General features: G+C 41.9%; 1 protein-coding gene across 1 annotated transcript in view; it reads right to left on the bottom strand.

The window, feature by feature from the left end:
* Window positions 1-650: 650 nt before the first annotated feature.
* Window positions 651-26,427, bottom strand: part of Sntb2 (syntrophin beta 2) — an 84,223-nt gene continuing 58,446 nt past the window's right edge. Inside the window, exons 4-7 of the mRNA XM_055621001.1 lie at window positions 25,647-25,789; window positions 20,038-20,234; window positions 11,410-11,594; window positions 651-9,467 (exon numbers count right to left, since the gene is read on the bottom strand). Of these exons, the coding sequence (XP_055476976.1) occupies window positions 9,375-9,467; window positions 11,410-11,594; window positions 20,038-20,234; window positions 25,647-25,789 (618 nt within the window). The 3' untranslated portion in view covers window positions 651-9,374. The remainder of the gene's footprint in view (window positions 9,468-11,409; window positions 11,595-20,037; window positions 20,235-25,646; window positions 25,790-26,427) is intronic.

Here is a 26,427-nt window from a genome sequence, read left to right as displayed (position 1 = left end):
TGCGCTTTAACGCTCAGACACTGAGGAACTGTTCAAGACTGAAGACCCATTCATTCATTCATTCATTCATTCATTCATTCATTCATTTTGGTTTTTCCAGACAGGGTTTCTCTCTGTAGCCTTGGCTGTCCTGGACTCGATTTGTCCACCAGGCTGTTCTCAAATTTGAACTCACAGAGATCCGCCCTCCCTGAGTACTAGGATTGCAGGACTGTGCCACCACGCCCGGCTGACTGTAGACTCTTAAGAGACATGACAGCCAAAGGTGACACATGGCATCATCTTCATGGGCTTCGTGGGGCGTTAGTCTTGTGACCACAGTCATTTCCTGAAGAGGGGCAGACTACATTCCTGAGGAAATTTAAGGGTAACAGAATGCATGCCAAAAGAGACACGTCAAGGTAATGGAACAAGGGTGGAAAACGCTAATAATTAGGAAAGGTGCTGGAAGGGGAGACAGAAGGTTTGCAATACGTATTAGGCAGGCCACACTGGCTTAGGCTGGCCTGAAACTTTCAGCCTCCCTCGGCCTCATCCTTCCAAGTGCTGGGATTGCAGCCACCTTACCATTTCTTTAATTTTGAAACTTTCCTGAAAGTCCAAAATTATGTTCACATTAAAAAAAAAGAGAGAGAGACAATATCTAAAAGCAGCTTTTTATTTACAATATAAAGGTTACAAAGGCATATATACTTATATATATAATAACCTTAAGTTACAAATTTTCATTGTAATATACAATGCTATATGTTGATGTGCAACCCAAGGGAAGTGTTGTCTAAGCATCTATAGTAATAGAGTATACATAAAGCTTTTGTAAAAATTAAGAACACATACTGCTCCGTTTCATGACATGGGTTTTTGATTTGGTAGCCAGAAAACTTGAGAAACTTTAAAGAAGACTTGGATAGAGGTCTTATTTAAATAAAGGATTCTTAAAAAAAAAAAAAAAAAAAAAAAAAAAAGTAAGAAGCAAACCAACCAATTGGTAGAATTTTATCCTTTTATGTTTTTCGGCAGTTTTATATAGCTAGGTTGGCCTGGCATTCACTTTGTAACTGCGGATAACTTCCTACTTCCCATCTTCCAAACAAGTGCTGGGTTTACTGATGTGGCCACCACACCTGGTTTTATATAGTGCTATGGACAGAACGGGGCTTCTAGTATTCGAGGCAAGCATTCTTTCAGCTGAGCTATATCACCAGCCTTACTTAAGCTGGCTTTCTAAGTCTTTACACTTTAACAAAACAAGTAGTGTAGGAAGCAATGCACACACGTGCGTATTAGTGGGTATTATTAGAGTGTGCACAGGAGAAAAAATAGGTTATGCTCTGCAAGACTTCAGATCTGGCACCAAAAAGAACACAGACTGTTTGGTCACTGAGGTCTCCATGCTGAACTCACGCAACAGACCATACCCGTAACACTAGCATCCTGTACTGAAAGAAGAAAGCTGAACCCAGTGCCTAGGATATTAAGTGAGGATCTTGGAGACTACGATTGTGCAAACTTGGACTTGCAAGCAGATGTAACAAACACCCACTGTTAACACGACCCAACAGAAGCAAAGCACTTCTTCCTTCCTGAAGGACTGGACATGCAGCAATACTTATGTGGTGGTTTTAATAAAACACAATTGTTAGCACCTGACTGTCAAGGGCCAGGTTTAAAGAGCAAGATACTAAAGGCATGACCTAATTTTCACGCCTGACTCCAGCACACATGAAAACAAGGGGAAGAAGCCCCTTGTGGTGGTGTACATCTTTAATCCCAGGCAGAGCTCTTGTGAGTTCAAGGGCAGCCTGGTCTACAGAGCTGATTCCGGACAGCCAGAATTACACAGAGAAACTCTGTCTTGAAAAACAAACAAACAAAAAACAAAAAAGAAGTTGGTGGTGCATGCCTTTAGTCCCAGCACTTAGGGAGACAGAGGCTGGTGGATCTCTGTGAATTCGAGACCAGCCTGGTCTAAACCCCATCCAGGGGTGGAAGGAGGAAAGAAGATGCTTAAACAGTATGTATGGAAATGAATAGGCTGGCAATGTTTAGAAATAAGCTTTGCTGCCTATTTAAAAGAATGAAAATGGCTTTCCCCCATTATTCTGCTGTTGGCAATAAAGATTAATTTTTGCTTTTGTGATTTATCTTACTGAGGGACTTACAATAGTCTCCTCCTTCCTAAACTAAAGTCTAAGTTTCCATTAAAAAATTATGCCCGATGAAAACTGTAGCTTCCTTAAACATGCTTGGATGCACTTTCCATGTAACATGGTCCGAGCCTGAACGTGCCTACAGGCAGGTTTGCTGGCTCAAGCTAAGTGCAATGATGGACTCTGGGAAAACATACTGAGTGGCTGCTGAAGATAGCGTAGCAAGCACAGGCTGCTTTTTCAGAGGACCTGGCTCCTGCTCCCAGTCCCTAATGGCAGCCCACAACCATCTGTAACTCCTATTCCAGGGACCTGGTGCCTTCTTCTGACTTCTGCAAGCACTGCACAAATACAGACACGCTGCTGCAGGTAAAACACCTACATGCATAATAGAAAAACAAAGTAGCTAATAAAGAGATGACATGGTATGACTGGGCAATAAAGGACTATAAGAAAAAATAATCCATGGAGTTTCTCCGCGCCACATACATTTAATTTACATGGGTGGGTGCTCTAGCATGAGAGCGGTCTGAGGGCAACTTCTGGAAGTCAGTTCTCTACTTCTGTCATGTGGATTCTGGGCACTGAGTTCAGGTTGTCAGTCCTGTTAGCAAGTGCCTTTACTTGCTGAGGCAGCTTGCAGGCCCAAGAAGTTTCCTTTTGACCCTTCAGCAAACGTGACACAGAGGCTTACATTACAAAATGCTTGTGTAGCTGGGCATGGTGGTTGCATGCCTGTGATCCCAGCACTCAGGCAGAGGCAGGGAGGTGAGTTCAAGGCTAGCCTGGTCTACAAAGCGAGCCCAGGACACAGAGAAACTCCGTCTCAAACAAAACAAAACCAAAAACAAACAAAAAGAAAAAAAAAAAAAGAAAAAAAGAAAAAGAAAAAAAGATTGTTGATTGAAAGATAGGGATATACCATGAATTAGCCTTGCAGTTTCAATTGTTTACATTCTCAACGGACCTTCTGTTCTGCAGTCTTCCATTACTTCCGAAAGATGGATAGAGTCACTATACCCTCAGAGTCTAGCTGTGACTAGGATGAACACTATCATGACAACGGCATGGAGGTGAAGTCAGCACAAGGCTGAGAAAAGTGCAGAGAACTCAGAGCTGAGAAGTCCCACCAGAATTCCCAATCTTGCAATGAAGTAATGAAACATCTATTACAAGTTCCCCCCCAGACAGGGTTTCTCTGTATAACTGCCCTGGCTGTCCTAGAACTCACTTTGTAGACCAGGCTGGCTTTGAGTTCACAGAGAGTGTGCTGGAAAGGCATGCCCCGTGTGTGTGTGTGTGTGTGTGTGTGTGTGTGTATGTGTGTGTTTTAAGACAGGGTCTGACTGTGCAGCCTTGGCTCATCTAGAATTCATTATGTAAGCCTGGCTGGCCTTGAGATCTGTCTCTGCCTCCCTGCTTAAACCAATGTGTCTGGTAATATGATAGATTAAAAAATATATATCTAACCAATTGATATTTGAGAGCAAAGAATAATTTGCAAAAGGCACGTTTATATATCATGTTAAATTCACAAAGAAAATTTTTGAGCTGGGTTTCATGCGTGACCTAGGCTGACCTCAAACTCTACATAGCTGAGTATGACTTTTAACTCCTTATCTTCCTTGCCTCACAGCCCTCCCAAGTGCCGGAACTGAACTTCATATACTGTGACTGGAGAGATGGCGCAGTGGTCAAGAGCGCTGGCTGCGTCCACAGGGGACCTGATGGCCTCTTCTGGATCCCCCAGGCACCATGTGCACATATGGTGCCTGTGTTGGCAAACACTCATATACACAAAGTAAAAATAAATAAATCTTAGAAAAATGTTTTGATCCAGTCACCCAAAGAGGGATGGAAAAATAGAGGTGGCAAGAAATTAAGTTCACCTTTACATTTTGAAGCTGGTGCACAGCTATGATTCTCAGCAGTTAGTTGGAAGCAGGAGGGTCAGTGATTTGAGGCTGGCATAGGTTATATGAAAGTATGTCTAAAAACTAAGAAGAAAACCGAAACTTTTTGTTCTAAAACCAAAGTGGCTGGGAACATGGGTATAGGAGTGGTACTGACTGTATATTTAGCATGCCCAAGGCTCTGGGGTCAATGCTAGCACCTCACCTCGCATTAAGAAAGAAGAAAGAATTTGTGGTTTGTTTTGTTTTGGTTGTTGCTATTTTGTTTTTGTTTTTTGTTTTTTTTTCCCTGATAAGAGTTTTTCTGTGTAGCCTTGTCCTAGAACTCACTTTGTAGATCAGGTTGGCATCGAAGTTACAGAGATCTGCCTACCTTTGCCTCCCAAACCCTGGGATTAAAGGTATGCACCACCACTGCCCATAATAATTCAATCTCTCTTACCATGCAAATAATTTCCAGTAACAAACTTTGAGAGTTCAGACAAAAACAAAAAACCAAAACCCCATCAGGTACTCAGAACTCCTATTTTCTGAGTTAATACAACAACAATTTTTTTTTTTCTAGTTGATTTGGCCACTGCTGGAGACAAAAATCTAACTAATGTGCTCCTTGTGGCTGTTTGCTGTTTCTGAACCTCAACCTGAAATTCTCACCTTTGATAAACTTGTGTCACTGACCGGCTGGACGTGGGTTTCTGTTTGTTTTTAGTGGTGTTCCAGAGGATCTCTGGGCCTTGCACATGCTCTGCTAGTGAGCTAACCTCCAGGCCATCTCATTGTTTTAGAAAGAGAACCAGTTTCAGATCAGCTACTTAGGCAGCCAATTACTAGAGCAAATAAATTCCACTTATATCATACTGTGTGACAAACATGTTGCTTGGAGATATATGACCCTGACAGGAAGCATGATTCTACCAGTGATCACACCCTTCATGAATGTCTAGTGTTCATACAGTGAAAGACAGAGCTTAAAGGGTGAACTGCTATCAGCTTTTTTTTTTTTTTTTAATTTTTTGTTGTTGTTGCTTGGGGATTTTTTGGTTGTTTTTTTTTTTTTAAGATTTATTTATTTATCATGTATACGATGTCTGTGTACATGTACAGAAGAGGGCACCAGATCTCATTATAGATGGTTTTGAGCCACCATGTGGTTGCTGGGAATTGAACTCAGGACCTTTGGAAGAGAAGACAGTGCTCTTAACCTCTGAGCCATCTCTCCAGCCCTGCTATCAGCTTTTAAGGATTGTATTTAGAAAGTTAAAACCATTCTAACTTACTAAGCAACTAAAACAAGGGCATGGAGAAGGAACAATGGGAAAATGGAATTTCTTTCATCTTCAGTAGAGGAAAAGTCACAAAAGTAATGTCATGGAAAGATTCCTAAACTCAGATAGAATATAATACCCCTTGGAACATGTGCCTGACAGGAACATCTGAAAGAGCATGGCTGCAGTAAAATCAACAAAGTTTACACAACCTCAAGTTTACCTTTTTTACTGATACAGAAGCACAAGTAATCTAGCTGGCCTTGAATTGGCTATACAGCTAATCTTGAATCCTTTGCCTGCAGCTCCCAAGTATTAGAATTTATTTCATTGTTTTGAGAGACTTGCTATGTAGCCCTAGTACCTGGCTTAGCTTCCTAAGTATTCAAACTCCCACTGTAGTGTTACATACTAGAATCCATCCAGAGTAAGGTGCTTTTAGGAACTAAGTGACCTGGCATTTGACCTCATTAGAGATTAAGAGACCCCACCACCACTCCCTTTCCTTGGCCATCGGACTTGGGTGCTGAGATTTGAACTCCAGTCCTCATGACTGAGCAGCAAGCCCTCTTAACCACTGAGCCCAGCTTTCTAAGGAGCTAGTTCATTCTCGGCATCTAGGGCTGCTAGCAGCCACTTGGGAAGGGAAGCAAACTGTTTGGATGGTTTAAATATAGTGTACAATCAATAGCTTGAACCAGTGAGAACAAAAAAATGACCCAGGTAGGTGTCCAAGACAAGATACAAAAGAACAGAGAAAGTGCTGGAGTCTACTACTCTTCCCTGCACACTTCAAAACTGTTAACTCTTTTAGCAGGCAGGGCATAAAACACAGGGACAGATTCTTCCATGGTTTTGAAAACAAACAAATCCACATGCATTTATATTAAGCAAGAAGACTGTGAGTTTCTTAAAAAATTTTAAGAAATCAGTAATTTTCCCCACACATTTTTGTTCATCAAAACTACTCATATTAAAACCTTTTTCTTGGGGGTAATGGTGTTCAGATTCCACATTGCTTTTTTTTTTTTTTTTTTTTGGTGATAACAGATAATTTTTTATTTTGAAAGAATAAATTTTGGTTTATCAGCGAAGTGCATTTATTCAGCTGAACAAAGCTTTGCTACCATTCTGTTCAGGAGAATAAGTTAGGAAAACAAATCAGTAACAATGTTAGCTATTTGCTGGTTAGAGAGATTTTTCTACATATAAAAAAATAAATAATTCAATCTCTCTTACCATGCAAATAATTTCCAGTAACAAACTTTGAGAGTTCAGACAAAAACAAAAACCAAAACCCCTTCAGGCACTCAGAATCACCTTAGTTTAAAAAGTGCTAAACATGGCTTCAAAGGAGGCAGACGGCATTTAAAGTAACATTTCTGATTGCCCACATATGTCCCAATATTTAACCTGAAACTGTCCACAAATCGGTGAATTTAGCTATAATTATTAATAAATACAGCATATACACATGAGCATTTCCTTATATAGAATATGAGATACCAATTTCAAAGCAAGGCTTATTGATAAACATCAGCTTTCTTTAGTCCCTTTTCTTATAGGAGATTTCTCATATGCAGGGTTGGTTTGGGACTGTGTGGATGCCTAGGAAGTGGCCCATCTAACAGGGGGTGCTCTGCAGTTTCCTGTCCACTTGACACCCAGGAGCCCAAAATATCACCAACAATGTTCAAAATAAAAAAGACAATTTAGCTGATTCTATAGAAGAGGTGAATCATCAAAGATGCTCATTTTTAGTTATTATTTGAAAATATTTTGCTATATTTTGGCATATGAGTACAAAATTGATAACATAGGTATATATCAAAGTGTCTTGCACTCACAAAAAGCATTCCACTTGTGATTTGAAAAATTCCACACACTTAATTGACCACATGCCTGGGGGCTGCTACAGCTTCTGAAACAAGCAGCTTAGGACCCTTGCTCTTGGGGCTGCTAATGACAAAGAAATCACCTGTAAGCCTTCATTTTACAAGATCCAACTGATAGTATTAAAAACCCTTTGGACAGAAAAAAACAAAAAACAAAAACAAAACAAAAACCCTTTGGGCCACAGTCCTCTGCCAAAACAGATGCACACCTTACCTGCCTGTCATCCCACCTGCTTATGGCTCTTGTGGCAGACGCTCCTGTCAGTCTCTCTGGTGGGTTAGCTTTTCATGCCAACACAGAAGACTTCAAGTCTACTACGGAAGCCTGAGCCATTTGTAGCTCAGAGTAACAAAAGTGGCCGAGCTCTTGGCCTGAGGTTATTTGTTGACGTTTTGCTTTCTGAACTCAGAGCTAGACCTTTAACATATTTTTTTTTTTCTTTGAGTTAGCTGAAGATGTGCCATGGATGGAACCAATGTCAGGGTTACTTTAAAAATTTTTTAAGTTCTTGAAAGCTGTTTTAAAATTTTAATTTTCAGTTTTAAATGGATCCCAATATTCATTTTTGTGCTCCAATACCTATCTGAAGTCGGGGTGGGGCTGACATTGCTCCCCAACCTCTGTATACTATTGGTCTGGTTGAAGAGCAGAAGGATGGCTGACTCATGGGCAGCTAGGACAGCAGGGTTACACCCCTGCTGGGCCATCTCTTCTTTCCTGTGGCTGAGCTGTCTGCCAAGGCCCTCAAGCCACACAGCTCAGGTTCCTCAGGAACAGCTGTCTTTTCTCCCTCTGCCCCTTCGGAAGTGTCACATTGTCGTGTAGCGCCCCAGAGAAATCTAGATGTTTTCAGAGAGCACAGAAAACTCTAAGTCGATGTTTCCTTTTTGTTTGGATTCAAGGGCTGTGCTAATCTGGATGTTATGTAGACAGCGTTTCACATGTTTCTAGACACATCTATCTCCTTCCAAACCAGGACAGGCAAGCTGAGGATGATCTTCCAGGACACACTGACACTGAGTCACGGTGACAGCTGGCCATGCTCAACAAAACACAGGCAAACATTGCTGCATCTCTCATCACCCTCCCAGGTGTGTTGGGAAGCCAGTGTTAACCTTGAGCTGGAGGCAACTTGTCCTTACTACTTTGGGGCCACAAAAGACCAGTGCAGGATCTCTCCTGGCCTCACAGTGCCCTGGGCCACACGATAGGATGTCTGTGCTGCAAAGCTATGACCCACACAAAATCACCACTGAACGATGTCATTGAGGAACCAACCTCAAAGCTAGCTGGTATCCCTGGAGTGGCAGTGAGATCCAGCCATCTAAAGTCACTAACAAAGCTGCACTGACCCTAACCAAAGGCACATTTGGTAAGCAATAAGAAATGGCTTAGCTTAAAATGAGGATCTTTCTTTCAAAATAAACCATAGACCATGCCCTGACTCCTACCAAATTAAACTCAATAAAAACTAAAGGAAGCAAAACTCCTCTTTTAGAGCAGTGGTTTCCAACTTGCTTTTCAACTTGGACACCATGAAAAAGGGAGTGAAGGCGAATGCAACCAGACTTTGCAGGTTCTGAGTCCTAAAGGCAGCACTTAGGAGGGGCAGAGCTGGTGCTACAGTGGGGAGTGTGGGGATGCTGCTCAAACATTTCCCAGGTGAAGACAGTAACACTGCAGTGTAATTGACCTGTGTGGGATATGCCTGAGGAATGGGCTGCTGCACGCTAGCACCTGGGGAGCAACAGTTATCTTATTAAGAGCTCAAGGCTAAGCCCCAGGAAGAAAAGAGCCCCTTTTGGTTATTTATGTCCAAAGAGAAACCCAAAGAGCCAGCCTTCATAACAAGGGAAATAAACCTAATTACTTAGAGATCACATTATGAAATGAGACGATAATTCAACAGCTTCGATTTGGAGCTCATTACAGTTCTAGAATTTCTGACCAAGGCTGTGTGAGAAAGGTCAGCCCCTCCTTAAACCCTGTTGTGGTCCAGCAGTGGTCTGCAGGTCCTTGAGAAGGCACTGTGATGGAGGAGAGCAAGGGCTTCTTTTTGTGCTTCTTCGTTGTTGCTTTTTAAAAATGTTCATCTTCTGAGGTGGAAATACTTCTTGTGGCAGTCAAGGCTCTTTCTTGACTCTTGCTGCTCATACAAGCAGTCCCATGCGAGTGACTTTGGCGGATAAGAATGTGTGCAACACAAATACAATCGGCTTTGGACAAGAATGCAGGTCCATAGTCTGTGAAAAAGGACATGAATCATCACTTTAATATACGCACTCCTTTCTTTCTTCCTTTCTTACTTTTATGTACAGTTGGTGTTTGTTCTACATGTATGTCTGTGTGAGGGTTTGGATCCACTGGAACTCGAGTTACAGATAGTTGCGAGCTGCCATGTGGGTGCTGGGAATTGAACCCAGGTTCTCTGGAAAAGCAGCCAGTGGTCTTAACCACTGAGTCATCTCTCCAGCCCTACACCCACTTTATAAACAAAGGTATTAAATAAATTTAGATATGATGTCCCACTTTTTTTTTTAAGGCAGTCTCATGTAGCCCTAGCAAGGCTTGAACTTATTCATAGCTGAGATAACCTTGCTATCCTGATCTGACTGCCTGGATCTCCAAGTGCTGAGATTATAGGCATGTACCATCATGCCCAGATTTATGTGGGGCTCAAACACAGGGCTTTGTGCATGCTTGGCAAGCACTCTACTAACTGAGCTACAGTCTCATGTTCAAATTACACTTATTTGTGTGTGTCTGTGTGCACGCACACACGAGTACCACAGCATATATGTCAAAAACAAAACAAAACAAAACAAAACAAAAAACCTTAAGTAATTTGGTTTTCTCCTTCTACCAAGTAGATCACAAGGTTTGGTGGCAATCACTTTTATTTGCTGAACCATCTCTATGGCTATTTCTGTGCCGTTTCTTGAGACAGGGTTTCCACTGGCCTTGGAACTTGTCACGTAAGCTAGGATAGACGGCGAACAAGGCTCAGGGATCTATCCATTCTTGCCTCCCTAATGCTGGGCTTACAAATGCGTACTACAGGGCTGGAGAGATGGCTCAGAGGTAAAGAGCACTGGCTGTTCTTCCAGAGGTCCTGAGTTCAATTCCCAGAAACCACATGGTGGCTCCCAACCATCTACAATGAGATCTGGTGCCCTCTTCTGGTATGCAAGTGTACATGCAGGCAGAACACCCTATATATAATAAATAAGTAAATAAATAAATACATACATAAATAGGCCTTAGAAAAAAAACAAACAAACAAAAAAAAAACAAAACAAAAAAAACCCAAATGTGTGTTACACATCCAGCTTTTTAATGTATCAGGTCCTCATACATGCAGAGCAAAACACTTTACTATCTTCCCAGTCCTCAGACAAACCTTTAAAAAAATGGTTTCTTTTTTTTTTTTTTTAAGATTTATTTATTATTATTTATACAGTATTCTGCCTGCATGGGTACCTGCAGTTACCCAGAGGAGGGCATCAGATCTCATCAATGATAGTTATGAGCCACCATGTGGTTGCTGGGAATTGAACTCAGGACCTTTGGAAGAGCAGCCAGTGCTCTTAACCTCTGAGCCATATCTCCAGCCATTCCCTCTTTTTTTTAAATTTATTTTTATGTACATTGGTGTTGTGTCTGCATGTGTGTCAGATCCCCTGAAACTGGAGTGACAAACAGTTGTGAGCTGCCATGTGGTTGCTTGGAATTGAACTCAGATCCTCCAGAAGGGCAGCCAGTGCCCTTAACTAGTGAGCCATCTCTCCAGACCTGAAAATGGTGTCTAATGTGGGGCAAAGAAAACAACAAAAACCCAATCCCAGCACCATCCTGAAAACTTACAAACAATTTCCAAGCTCTAATGGAATGTCAAATGATAGGCCATAATTTTCTACATAGGAGGTAAAAAGTAGCAAGAGGGCTGGGGATGTAGAGAGGCCTTAAAGTCAACACCCAGCAACATAAAAGAAAGGAAGCAAACAGTTTTCAGAAACTTTTTTTTTTTTTTTCCCAGACAGGGTTTCTCTGTGTAGCTTTGGCTGTCCTGGACTCGCTTTGTAGACCAGGCTGGTCTTGAACTCACAGCGATCCACCTGCCTTTGCCTCTCAAGTGCTGGGATTAAAGGCATGCACCACCATGTCTGGCTTCAGAAACATTCTTACCAGTTCTCCCTCAGGACCACCAAAATCCAAATAGAGATTTCTGATGCCATCATCAGCAGACATCTTCAGTCGTTCAAAGGGATAGCGGTACAATATGCTGCTGGAGCCTCCGTTGTCTCTGGAGATAGTGAACCCGTGCTCATAGTGGACAGTGAATCTTACCTCTTGGCCACTTAGGGTGCAGCCTGTCAGTGACAAAACAAACCAACTCATCTATAACCAAGATTCTATTTCAGTTATCAAGTAGAAAAGGATTCTTCTGGTTTCAAACAAGAAAAACAATCTTTCCTTGAGAATATATGAGGCCTAAGCTGCTTAAAATTTCCTAAGATAAACATGCACTTGCTTGATGGCACAAAAACTAAGACGGGACTAAATCATGAAGATTAGCACGCCCCTGTGCAAGGAAGGATGACATGCAAATGCAAGAAGTAGGTACTCCCCCCACCCTCCAGATAGGGCTTCTCTGTGTAGCCTTGGCTGTCCTAGAACTTAGAAAGATCCGTCTGCAAGTGCCGGGATTACAGGCCTGTGCCACCTCGCCTGGCACAGGTACATATTTTTTAAAGGCCTGTCATTATTATTATTTTTATTAAATGACAGGGTCCAATGTACCCAGGTTGGTATGTAAGTAAGTACTCCTGTTTATCTTCCTGCTTATGTGTCCCAAGTGTTGAAATTATAAGCATGGGCTACAAAGCCAGGCTGAGTTTTCTTTCTTTCTGAGTCAACATCTTCCTGGGCAGCCCTGGGTAGCCTGGATATGGAAGACCGGGCTGACCTGAACTTATAAGATCTACCCATCTCTGACTCCAGAATGCAAGAATTAATGGTATGTTGCACCACACGTGGCATTATTTTTAATTATATGTGAATATATCTGTGTGGGGGTATGTGCACGTGTGTGCAGGTATCCAAGGAGATACAAGTCCCATTGGAGTTGGAGTTACAGTTGGTTGTAAGTTACTTGACATGGGTACTAGGACTCAAACTTGAGTCCTTTGAAAGATTAGTACATGCTCTGAACCACTAAGCCCAGTCTCCAGGCCCTAAGATTACTTTGGCCCAAGTCAGCATCTTGACTGAGATGTGGCAGGGTACAGTCTAACTCTCCTTTACTCTGACTATGCTCAACTGGATATCAGCTATATGCAATGAGGCAGAGGCAAAGGGGCATTCTTCACTCTCAAAGACTTTAAAAGTCCCTAACTGTATAAGGTAGAATGTATAAAACAAAATTACACTCAAAACTGAGCTAAACCTAAAGTCAGGAAAAGGTTTTTAGGATTCAGATAGACCCTAAAGAAAAGGATAAAACTAGCTAGGTGGTGGTGGTGCATGCCTTTGATCCCAGCACTGGGAAGGCAGAGGCATGTGGATCTCTGAGTTCAAGGCCAGCCTGGTCCATAGAGCCTGGGCAGGAAGGATGGAGCAACAGCAGAGATATCCTTCAGGGTTGTAACATGCTTTGGTTGGTATCGGGGAAGGAGATAGTGTCAATCAAAAGCTTATGCTCAGCTAGAGTCATGAGGTTGCTGCTTTCCAGGATACATCTGAGGCTGAGGACGCAGCCTAGTGTAGAGTGCTTGATCACCGAGCAGGAATGAGGCCCTAGGTTTAATCCCCAATGCTACAGAAAAAAGAACAAAACACCCCCCCCCCAACACACAGGCACACGCGCACACGAGCTGCAAGATGACTAAGTAGGTAAATAGTGCTTGCTGCCAAGCTTGTTCTATCCCTGGACCCACATAGTGGAAGGGAGAGGACAGACTCAAAAATTGTCCTCTGACCTCTGCATGCAACACATGCACACACACTCTCAGGAACTAATGCAATAAAAACTTAAAAGCTCACCAAATAAAAATACATCTGAATTGACAGAAACAGAAACTGTTATCACTGAGTACAGTCTCAGCACTTAGTTAAGCATGCTGAGGTTGGAGAATCAACAATATAAGGCTAGCTTGAGCCAGAGTGACACCTCAAGATCAGAGCTGAGCTTTGCTTCTCCCTTTTAACAGGAATGGCTCTTGAAGCAGGCCATCACATGTAACCAACATCCTCTCACTGAATATGCAAAAAAAAAATTTAATTAATGTTTAGCAAACTAGGAAAAAGAAAAACAGATTAATATTGGTGTGTCTCATTGTCAGAGAAGGAATTCAGTGGGTAAGGACTAATCATGGAAGAAATCAGCTTCCTCCAGAAGTATCCATGCACTATCCCTAAATGAAGGGCTGAGGGTGAGGTGGGGGTGACAGCCACACCCTAATCAAGGTACCCAGAGTATAGTCCTAACATCTCAAAAGCAGTCTGTAGTAAAGGGATTGAGGTCTAAAGGGGAGATGGGCAGTTCTAATCTAGAAAAGTTCAAAGACAGTCCTGGCTGTAGAAGGGGCCATGCAGGCAGGAGAGGAACTGGCAGTGAATGATGGCCAGAGAGTTACAGCCAGGAAAGGGAAGCTATCAACCCCACAATTCCTCTCAAATGTAGGCAAACACTGAGTTACATTCCTAGACCCTGAGATTTCTCACATGTTCTACTTTGAACTGTGTTGCCTCAGGAGGGAAGGAAAGGAAAGCAAACATGTGAAAAAGAGGTACTTTGAAAAACAGTCTTGTATATGGTTAATCAGCCTTGAAAACCCAGAAGATTCTCTTGCTCTACCAAGTGAACACTGGGATTGAATTCAGATTGTCAGGGGCTCTCACACACAGTGAACCATCTAGCCCTATTTTATTTTTTTATTATATTTTGTTTATTGAGACAGGGTTTCTCTGTTGTAGCCCTGGCTGTCCTGGACTCGATTTGTAGACCAGGCTGGCCTTGAAAACACAGACATCTGCTTGCCTCTGCCTCCCAGAGTGCTGGGACTAAAGGTGTGTCTACCATGCCTGGCTGCCATATATATGTATACATAGGTATGCCATATATATGTGTATACATATATATACATATACACGTATATACAGTTTTATTTATTTTTATGTGGATGAACGTTTTGTCTGCATTTATGTTTGTATACCATGTGTATACCTATTGCCTAGAAGATGATATTGGATCCCCTGGGTCTGGAATTACAGATAGTTGTGGGCCTCCACGTGGGGGCTGGGAGTCAAATCTATCTCTTTGAAAGAGAAGCCAGTGCTCTTAACCACTGAGCCATCTGTCCAGCCCCTTATTTTATTTTAGAGTCTCCATGTAGCACAGGCTGGCCTGTGCAGTAAAGAATGATCTTGAACTTCGGTTCACCTGTGTCCACCTCTCAGCTGTCAATCTGACATAGTCTAGAGCCATCTGAGGGAGTCTCAGTTAAGAGACTGTCCAGATCAGATTGGCCTGTGACCATGTCTGTGAGGGACAAAATTGATGATCGATGTGGGAGAGTCCAGACTGCATAAGAAAGCCAGGTGAGCATGAACCTGTTGGCAAGCCAGTAAGCAGTGTTCTATTGTTCTTGCCTTGGGCTCCTGTCCTGACTTCTCTCAGTGATGGACTGTGACTTGAAAGTATAGCCAAATAAGTCCTTTCTTCCCCAAAGTTGCTTTTGGTCAGGGTGCTTTATCACAGCAATAGAAAGGAAACTGGAACATGCTGGAATTAGTCACACACCATCGTATCTGGCCTATGTGGTGCTAGGGATTGAACCCAGGTCCTCATGCATAGGAGGCAAACATTCTTTGAGAATACCTTCCGCCACTATCAACCTTTAAACAAATGTTCAACTCTTTCATAACACTTTCTCTTCTCCTGTCCACAGCACACTTCTTGAAAGAACTATCCACACTGTGTTTGTTTTACTGTCTCATCACCCCTCGACCTTCACAATCTACTTCTGTCATCACAATATTAAATATCTCTGTCTCCAAGGACACTGATTACCTCCAAGTTGCTAAGTCCAACTGAATTATATTAAGCACTTTGCTTTTCTATCCTGTGTCTATTTCCCCAGTTTTCCTTTACAGGAACTTAGATTTCTGCTCTGGCCTCTTGTGTTTCATGGAAGACTAACCTTAAGTGCTTCTGGTACGGCTTTTCCCTGGGGAGCAAATGGCCTAACACAATTAAAAAAAAAAAAAAAAAAGCTTGACTGGAAAAGAAGCCCTTCCTCCCTTTGGCTCTTGCAGGCAGACACACGTGCCAGATGCATTTTTTTAAAAGATTTATTTATTATGTGTACAATGATTTGTCTACATATACACCTACATGGCAGAAGAGAGCACCAGATCTCATTATAGATGGTTGCGAGCCACCATGTGGTTTCTGGGAATTGAACTAAGGACCTCTGGAAGAGCAGCCAGTGCTCTTAACCTCTGAGCCATCTCTATAGCCCCTCTTCATGCATTTTTAATATTTAGTTCCAGAGGCTGTGATACTATATGCTTATAATCCCAGTCCTTGGGAGGCAGAGGGAGAACAATCAGAAAAGTTCCTTGCCATCACTGGCTATAAAAAGCTTCTCAAAAACCAAAATGAAATACATTTCAGTAATGAAAGAAAAAGAAGGAAAGAAAGAAAGGAAGGAAGGAAGGAAGGAAGGAAGGAAGGAAGGAAAGAAAGAAAGAAAGAAAGAAAGAAAGAAAGAAAGAAAGAAAGAAAGAAGGAAAGAAGGAAAGAAAAGAAAGAAACTAAGAAAAGAAAGAAACTAAGAAAAGAAAGAAGGAAAGAAAAAGACAGTGTGGGGCCAGGGAGCTGGCTAAGCACAGGAACCTGAGTTACATCCCTAGCTCCCACATAAAATGTCAGGTGTGGGCTGGTCGGTAGTGTCACATGCCTTTAATCCCAGCACTTGGGAGAAACAGGCAGGCGGATCACTGAATCCAAGACCAGCCTGGTCTAACAGAGCTAGTTTTCAGGATAGCCTGGTCTACACAGAGAAACACTGTCTTGAAAACAAAAACAAAAAACAACCCCCTCCCCCAAAAAGGCAGGTGTGGTGGTGCATTTTGTAATCTTAGTGCCGGGGGGGTGGAGATGGGCAGATTCTTAGGGTTTAGCCTAATAGCCTAATGCATAGCCAGCATAGCCTAATGCAGTGACAGGTCCTGTCTGAAAATCAATGTGAACCATCAAGATGTCTCAGCATGTAAAAGGATTTGCTGCTAAGCCCTAAGGACTTGCACTGGAAACCTGGGACTCCTGAAGGAGAAAACCAGCTCCTGCATGTGACCCCTATACATGTCACACACAGGACATAAATGTAACAAAAAATAAATTAACGTGGTGGCCCCTGAGGGTGACCTCTGACCTCTACAGACACATAAACTTGTGCATACACACAGCCAACACAAACAATTATTTTAAAAATGATTACGTGCCTGTAATCCCAGCACTTAGGGAGGCAGAGGCAGGTGCATCTCTGAGTTCAAGGCCAGGCCGGTCTACAAAGTCCAGGACAGCCAGAGAAACCTTATCTTGGGGAAAAAAAAAAAAAAAAAAAAAAAGGCAATAAACCAAACCAAAACCAAATAAACAACAACAACAAAACAACCAAATTATATATCCAGAAGGGTGACTATGTTGGCTAGTTTTATGTCAACTTGACACAAGTCAAGAGTCATCAGAGAGGAAGAAGCCTCAACTGAGAAAATGTCTTCATAAGGTTAAGCCTAGGTAAGCATACAGGGCATTTTCGTAATTAGTGATTGATGGAAGAGGGCCCAGCCCTAAGTGGGTGGTACCATCCCTGGGCTGGTGGTTCTAGGTTCTATAAAAAAGCAGGCTGAGCAAGGCATGGGAGCAAGCCATAAGCAGCACCCTCCGTGGTTTCTGCAACAGCTCCTGCCTCCAGGTTCCTGATCTGCTTGAGTTCCTGCCTTCACTGGTCTCAATGATAAGCTGTTACAGAAGTGTGAGTGAAATACATCCTTTCTTCTCCAGCTGATTTTGGTCACAGTGTTTCATCACAGCAATAGTAATGCTAAGTAGGACAGGTAATATTCGGGGAGAGAAGAGAAACAGTACAGGGACAAGGGAGGGTGAAGGGAATGAATATGAGCAAAACATAATGATATATGTGTATGAAAATGTCATAATGAATGGCTGGGGAGATGGCTGAATTAAGAGCAGTGGCTATTCTTGTTTCAATCCCAGGACCAATATGGCAGCTTACTAGAGTCTGTGACTCTTGTTCTAGGTGATTCAACACCCTCTTCTGGCTTCCATGACACTGCATCCCTGTGGTGCACATACATACATGTAGGCAAAACACTCATAATAAAATTAAAAAATTAAAAGTCATAATGAAAGCTATTATTTTGTATGGGAGGTAAAAATGAAAAATTAGTTTTGGTGGGCACTGCTAACTCCAGTCTAATCCAGGACAGTGGATATAATCACCATCCTTCCCTTTAACACACTCACCATCCCCACAAATCTGGTTTTCCTTCCACTGCTCTAGTTACTATGTCTTAAACTCATAAGTGGAGGGACATTGGCTTTTACACATCATAGGGCATACTGAATGAAAGACACACTAGAAGTAACATGCTAAAGCCAGGGGTCAGTCAATATTACACAGAAATGAATGTAGCCATGTTATTACCCATTTTTACCTTTTGTCTGAGTGAGTGTGTGGTGCACGCACAGCAGCATGTGTGCAGAGAGAGGAAAGACCTTGGGAACTGTTCCTCCCCAGGTGCTATCCACCTTATATTTTGGAAACAAGGCCTCTTGTTGGTCTGGGCTCACCACATAGGCTAGACGGCTGGCCAGTGAGTCCTAAGGATCCTTGTCTTTACCTTCCTGGCACTGGAACCACACACGAGCCAGCACAGCTGATTTCTACATGGGTTCTGGGAATTAAACATGGGTCTTCATCTTCCCAGCCCATGTCTTTTTATTTATTATTTTGGCAATGCCGAAGATTGAATCCCAGGTGGCTACGTGGTCCTACTGAGCTCCACTTTCCCATTCCTACTCTATATTTCTTAAAATCAAAGACTGGCGTTATTAAAATGGCAGAGACCTAATGATAAAGATATTTGACACCACAAATCCTCCTTCTACTACTCTGGGAGCAGTTACTTTGTTAACTTGTAGTTTAGGGAGCGTCAGTGTTTATGGAGAGTTTTTTGACTTGACCTTAGAGCAGAACAGGAGACAGAAACAGAACAAGAGGGAGAGGAAGGGGGAAAGGAGAGAGCGACAGAGAGATGACAGAGAGTGAGAAAGAGAGAAAGAGAGAAAGAGAGAGAGAGAGAGAGAGAGAGAGAGAGAGAGAGAATGACTCAGGTTTTTTTGAGCATTGCAGGGCAACTTTGAAGGGAGTAGGTCCCTAGAACTGTGTCAGGGAAAGGCTGGGGTTGCATCCCTGGTCAGTGGTGTGAGACAGGCCTATCAAGTCTAATCAACAAGCTAATTACAGAGAACAACAGGACACTGGACTCTTCCCACAGCTCTTTGGTCAAGGACAGGAAATGGGTCTTATTTACTTTTATCTCTCTCATTATAAAGCCTAGCTCTTGGTAAATACTAGCGCACTCAGTAAATATTTGCTGATTTAATGAATGAAGGGGATATTGTCTGTTCTTCAGGCATTTAATCGGATCATGAGTATGAGTCATCTGGAGAGGGAAGGAGGGGCTTAAGGCACTGGCTATATATAAGAACTGAAATTCAAGTCCCAGCCACACTGAGCCTCGTTTTTGAGAAACTGAAAGTCAAACTGGAATACCTGTATGTTTACAGAGTGTATGTGAGACAACACCAAGTTTGGCACTTCCACAGTGGAACACGACAACCAGCTGGGACCAGCCACTAGAGGGAGACTCCATAGCGGAACCGGCAACCAACTCCTGAGAGTTGAACAGAACATTCACTTCCGAAGAGAAACTTCCTGTTCCAAACACTTTATTTTCTGTAGCTAGAATACTGTCAGATGCTTGGCTTGTATTTAAGGGTGTCTAGCCATACATTAGCTACCAAATCTTCTTAACTATGGTCAGTACATCTAATTTTTACTGCCTGAATTCTTACACTATTAAATGTAGATTAAAATGATAGACAGTAAAAAAGCCACGTGGCAGTATGGGGCTTAATGCCATGTGGCAGGCATGGGAAAGCTTTGGTGGTGAGACAGATCCCAGATTTCTTTCGGCCATCACCCCTTCAGCTACCATGTTTTAACAGTTTATACTTGGCACACACAACAACAGTTTTACTTTAGAGCTGAGCAGTTTTACTTAGTTACTGTTAGAGGGCAAGAGAGATGGTTTAACTTTTAAAGGCATATATTTCGCTCTTCTAAACATCTCCAGTTTGATTCCTAGCACCCACAAAAGCAAATCCTGTCTCTTTTGTTGCCCTTTTCTGATCTCTAGGAATACCTACACACATGGCACGAACACACAAACACATGCGCACACACATCAATAAAAATAAATCTTGAAAAAACTAATAATTACTGTCAGAAATCTAAGGTCAGGGCCAGAAATGATAGTGTATATTTGTAATCACAGCACTAAGGAAGTGGAGGCAGGAGGATCAAGGGTTCAAAATCATTCTCTCATCCTTGCTACATACTGAGTTCCAGGCCAGGCCAGGCTACACAAACAGCGAGAGAAAGAGAGAGCAAGAGAGAGAGAGCGAGAGAGAAACAAAAGGTCAAACAAAAGTATCTCTACCTAGGGAGACTTCCTTGATCAGCTCAGCTGCAGCATGACAACCCTGAACAAGTATTCTGGTCCAGGTCGACAAATCCCGATGTGTTTCAACCCTGAAGAGGTGCATCTCAATGCCCTGCCGTGAGCCCGTCCTGGTAGCAAAGGTCAGGTCAGATCCAAGGGAGGGTGACCGGCATCCAGAACCTGAATGAACCAACCTAGGACCACAAATAGACAGAGAGCTAAGGTAATTACTGCATTACTGGAGAAAGATGCCAGGAGTTTATGCTCATTGGTAAGCAGAAACTTATAAAAAGCTTCAGCAGGTTTTAGATGAATGCATTTCAAAGCCAAATTATGGTATTTTGAAGCAGATACTATCCTTTAATCCCATAGAATACATAATCTCTGGTGTCACAGCAGGCATAATACTACTTACTGTCTTCATAAAGGAAAGACCTACAACAGGAAAAGAGATGTCTTTAATACCCTCTTCTGGCCCCTACAAGCACCAGACATGGTACATAGACAGGCATGGAGGCCAAACATTCATATCAAGAAAAAAAATAAAAACAACCCTCCCCCGAAAGAATACGAAAAAATAATCATCCAAATTTGGTGGCATATGCCTGTAATCCCAGCACCTGAGTGACTGAGACAGGAGGATTCTAAGTTTTAGGTCAGCCTGGGGTACAAAGAGTGACCTTCTCTCAAAACAAAACAAGATACCACACAAAAACAATACAAACAAACAAACAAAAAAAAAAAAACCCCAACAATGACATGTTCCATTCAGGACTAGGAAGAGGAAGTCTTATGATCAACTACCACATGGATGAACTTTATGTGAAATAAAATGAACATCACAAAAAATCTAAAATGCACATGGTTTTCCACATATGCACCATCCAAACTTGATCCAAAATTTTAATTTTCATTGCTAAGTAGAATTTTATCACAGGCAACAATTAGCACCAGTATTTTCCTTAGGTGACAGATCACTTTGGTTATTTTTTGAGAAGACTCCTATCAAACACAGATCTGAGCATGGTGGCTTTTTAATCAGCCCCTCTCCAAGTGGAAACTGGTGGGTCATGAGGAGCAGCTAGAGCTCAGCTCAGAGATCAACGACACAGGTCTTTTTCTTTGAAGCATGTAACAGCAGATCATACTTCAGGATGATGCACAAGTATTTTCTCAGCTTATTTCATCATGAAGAATGTTAAAAAGATGAATACTCAAAGGTTAAGATGAAATAAAACTGATAATTCATGCTGTAAATATGGCGTATGTGGGTTATGAACACCTGTACTTATGTGGAAGGACATCAGGCGTCTGTTCTATGATGGCCTGTTCTGTGACCTTATTTCCTTGAGACAGGGTCTCTTACTGAATCTGGAGTTAGGCTGCTGGCCAAAAAGTCCCAGGAATCCTCCTGTCTCAGCCTCCTCTAGCATTGAGGTATACAGGCACATGTGTAGGATGCCTGACTTTCTGCCTGGGTGCTGGGATCAGAACTCACACATGCTTGAAACAAGAACCTCACCAACTGAGCAATGTGTACTCCATACTGAGTTTTTACTACTTCAATAAAGAAAATTTAAAGTTACCAGTTGCCCTGAAACATGTAAAAGTATCAACATTTTAACTTACCCCCAAGTAACTGTCCCAACAGTAAAAACCACAAATAACATTTTAATATTATTATGAGATACATTTGAACTTACAGACTTGCTATGGAATTACCTGAGAACCTTGTAACTAAACTGACTCCTGTAGAACCTACATGCTAAGGGAACATGAGCTAGCTCACAAAGAGTTAAGTTTTAAAGTTACTCTACATAAGACTCAAGTAAGACAAAATACAGAGGAAAGTACCACATTCAGTTTGATTGCTAATCCCATGTCAGACATTACAAAGTATCATGTCTAGGAGGATATTTTCCTTCTAGATTTAATTTTGAAATATCTGGCAGAGGGGATCTAATTTGAAACAGCTGCTGGACTTGGGGAGCAGCCATTGGTTAGAACACACTGCCAAATATCCCACCCCCACTTTTGTGGGGGGCCAGATGAGCTCATGCAAAGATGAGCTTTAGCAGTTTTGGCCATATTAGTCCCACAAGCTCAATACCACTCAACTGTCCACATGGAACAGTAGCCATGTTATCCTTGGGCTCTGTCTCTCCTAGTCAAAAGCTTATAAGAAAAGACTGCAAAATCCACAGCAACTAGGACATTAACATTTTTCTACCTGTGTTGTGTACCCAGCTTTGATCTTAGGAAAGATCTAAAATAAAAATGTCCTTCAACACCCCCTCCAGGCATTACTTAATTCCTTCTTGGCCAAAAATGTAATGTACTGAGAGAAAACACACACACAGACATGAGAGAGAGAGAGAGAGAGAGAGAGAGAGAGAGAGAGAGCTGATTTTAAGAATCTAAATGTGTAATCCAACATAAACTTTAGCTCCTGTTAATTTACACCAATCAAACAATGTTACTTGATCTTGGAGTTTGGAGCATAATTAATTCTAAATTTATCAGGGATTACTTAGTTTTGCAGATAATCAAGATCTTTCTTTTCCTTTCCTATGTGTTTCTGTTATGTTTTTCACTGTCTATTCACTTAAAAGAACATGTATGCACACGTTTGTACATGTGTGAGGCTAGGTCAGTATGGTGACTTCACATTAGTTTTTGAGAGAGTCTTTTCCTGGACCTGGAGCTCACGGATTCCACTAGTGAGCAGGTAGTGAGCTCTAGGGATCTGCCTGTCTCTGTAATCAGGACTGGGATTACAGCTACACCTGGCTTTTTGCAGGGGTTCTGGGTATCTGAACTCGGGTCTCTATGCTTATACAACAAGTAATTCACCAACTGAGTTGGCTCCCAGCCCCCTCAGGCTTCATTTTCTTGATGATGCTATTTCAACTACAAACACTACGTCTTACTCTTTTATTCTCATGTGGCTTCTTTTCTTCCTTTTTTTCTTTCTTCTTCTTTCTTTTCACAGGCTCTCATGTAGCACAGCCCAACCTTCGTTTTACTGCCTCTATTTCTCAAGTGCTGGGATTACAGGTATGTGCTGCCATGCTTGGCTTTGTATGTGTTTTTGGTGCCATACCTAAGAAGGCTCTGAGCAGACCTACTCCTTAAATATACAACTGCCCTATTTACTTGACTACTAAAGTAGTCATCCAATGGACAGAAATTGCTTGTTTATGAGATGACTGTAATATCTAGACTATAGAACAAAGGCTTATTTAGAGTGCTCTATGTCTTTGGAATGCATGTTAACTGGTCTCATTTATCTGTGGAAACATCCTTGTAGGATTCCTGTCCTGCTCTTAGTCCATGTGAGACAGAGTAAGGAGAATAAGCGACAGTAGCTCAGGTTTTGTTTTGTTTGTTTCCTTGTTTGACTTTTGAGACAGGGCTTCTCTGTGTAACTCTGACTATCCTGAAACTTGCTCTGTAGACTAGGCTGGTCTCAAACTCAGAGATCTGCCTGCCTCTGCTTCCTGAGTGCTGGGGCTAAAGGTATGCGCCATCACTGCCCAAGCTCAGGTTTTGTGAGGGGCACTGTGCACAAGCACTGTGGGATGTTCTAAGATGTCATAGTTTTTTATGTCAAGGTAACTTCAGTGAGGATGTGGAACCAGATGCTTAAACTTAGTCTTCCACAAGACGCTTCCTCCCTCCAGGTAGGGTAGAATTAAGGAGAGCACACCATCCTAGTTCTGAAGGCCAGGAGATGCTTTTGCTCTATTTGGTAACTGAGGAGCTCCAGCTCTGAATTAGAGAAGCTCCAGGAAATCTATATGACAATTTTAAACTCTGTTTTCATGAAAAGAATGATACCACGCTGCATGTGGAGAATACACCTTTACTCCCAGCATTTGGAAGGCAGGTGGATTTCTATAATTTCATTGCTAGCCATGCCACATACTGAGTTTTAGGCCAGCTAAGCCTACATCGTGAAAGCCTGTCACAAAATATAACTTTCTGTTGTTGTTGTTCAAAACAGGAAACATGCAGTGTTCTATATGGAGATGGCACTATCACTTTCCTCTTTAGCTACCAAGTATGTTTCTGAGTGTCTCTCACCTCCCTTTAGTAACACCACCAGATTATCTTCCACTTGTTCTTTCTGTCAAAGGCAAATGGCAGCTTCATGCCCAGGAGAGAACCATGACTTCTTTTGGGTTCTGGTTTACTGCATTGAAAGAAACTTCTGAACGATTCCCGAAAGCACAGCTTGTGGGGTTTTTCAGTTGCTGACTCTTTAAAATCCAAGTAAAACTAAATCTGAATATGTTTTTAGTTGTAGTTGTTATCTCTTAAGACACCCAAAATTTGTAGAGGAATTTTAATCCGGCAACATGACTACTCTGGCAAGGGATCACACCTAAAGTGTAGGTTATTGTGATCTGACTGGTATGACACACCTTTAATCCCTCTGGCTAGAATAGTACACACTTTTAATCTAAAACAACAAAGGTAAAGTTAATTTGTAAAAGGAAGCAGCCAGTCATGTTTGAAAGTCTAATTGAGGGGCAGACAAAGTGACCAATCAGAGAAAGATTTGACAGAAGTCTAAGAATAGAATACCCACAACTCTCACAAGAACAGACAGGAAAGAAGCTACTTAAGAGCAGTACAGTAGAAGTGAGACAGGGGTACCATAGAGAGAGAAGACAGTTTTACTGGGAGAGTTTTAGAGACATGTTGAAGAGAGAACAAGCTAGGCTTAGGTGAAGACAGAACAAGCCAGAGAATGGGAAGAAGCCAGAAGATTAGAACAGATTGCTAGAGTTAGTTTGAAGCCAAGCAGAACAATTCAGTCAGAAGCTGAGAGAAGCCAGTTTGAATAAGTCAGGTTGGAGAGGAATTTGAGCCAGAACAGCTGAGTTGCATCAGCCAGCCAGAGTTCAGAAAGAGCTAGGAAGGGTATGCTTATTCAGTAGTAAGTCTAAGAGGCTAAAAACATTCTAGGCCTAGATTAGATTGTACAGAGGCTAGAAGCGTCCAGGACTAGGCAAAGGTTAGCAGATGGAAGCCTTGAAGATGACAATTACATCTGGTGAATGAAAGTTATTCTTATACAACTCTACATTTCTCTACCTCCCAAATACCTACTTCTGTGACATGCGGAAGTAACATTCTGTGGCTTCAGGACAAAACCATGTTTATTGCTATGTGTTTTTTTATTGCAAAGAGTACTGCAAAGATATTTTGGCTAAGTTGAGTGAAGTTTATCCACTATACCACATTCTGGTTTAAATGATGTCATAACTTACTCAAAAGGCTGCTACAATTTCAGTGGTTTTTCAGTCACAGTCAATAATAAAAACAAAACAAAACCACCCTAAAACCCCAAAATCCCCTATTATCTCCATGACTAAGCAAGTCTTCAATAATTTAAAAGCAGACACACACACAAATACCATGAGTGCCTGGTCAATAAATTGGGGAGGAAAAAAAAAAAAAACTTCTGTCTACATTAGCTTCTTAAATACCTTCTGTCTACATTAGCTTCTTAAATGCTATTTTAGGCATCAAAGGTAGTAGAATTCACTTTATGGTTCTTTAATAGACTTAAGAGTATTTTTTTCTTTTTGTCTTACCTTGTGGCCACAAGAGGGTAGCTATGACATGGCGATGCCCATGCATCCCTTGTCCATGGCATACAATCATAAAGCAGCAAATCCTTCTCGGTCACAGCCATGAGAATAGGCCTCCATTGCTGTCTTCCACCATCTAGTTTTGCCTGTTACAATGGTGAGATCCAAAATCAGAGCTAACTATAAAAATGATGAGCACCAGGCAGTGGTGGCACATGCATTTAATCCCAGCACTTGGGAGGCAGAGACAGGTGGATCTCTGAGCTTGAGGCCAGCCTGGTCTACAGAGTGAGTTCCAGGACAGCCAGGGTTACACAAAGAAACCCTGTCTCGAAAAACCAAAAGCCCATCAACAGTAACAAACTGATGAGCTGTTTGCAGAAGTGACTTGGGCACTGGCCTAACACCGGAGGTCACCATTTTGCTTTCCCACTAATAGACTTGTGATACAGGATCATCCCCATGAGGTTATTTCCATAGGTCAGCAGATGTGAAGTGAGGTGTATCTGAAAAGCTCACTCCTAAAATGTCATAGGTGTTATCTAGTGACATGACAATTGTACTCCATTCCATAACATAGAGCATCACCAATTCTAATTAATATACACTGTTATGCTCAAAATGATAAAAGTTCCCATATGTCAAATATATGATATCTTTTAAGAACAGGATAGAAACTCATGTCTTCTGTAAAATCTATACAGCAAAGTTCTGATTAAAATCTACATTAAGGAAGCCAGGTGTTATGTGGTGCATGCCTATAATCTCAGCACTTAGGAGGCAG

This window comes from Psammomys obesus, unplaced genomic scaffold (genome assembly GCF_907164565.1).
Source record: "Psammomys obesus unplaced genomic scaffold, mPsaObe1.curated_primary_1811, whole genome shotgun sequence".
Classification (NCBI taxonomy): Eukaryota; Metazoa; Chordata; class Mammalia; order Rodentia; family Muridae; genus Psammomys; species Psammomys obesus.
This window is presented reverse-complemented; position numbering and strand designations above follow the sequence as displayed.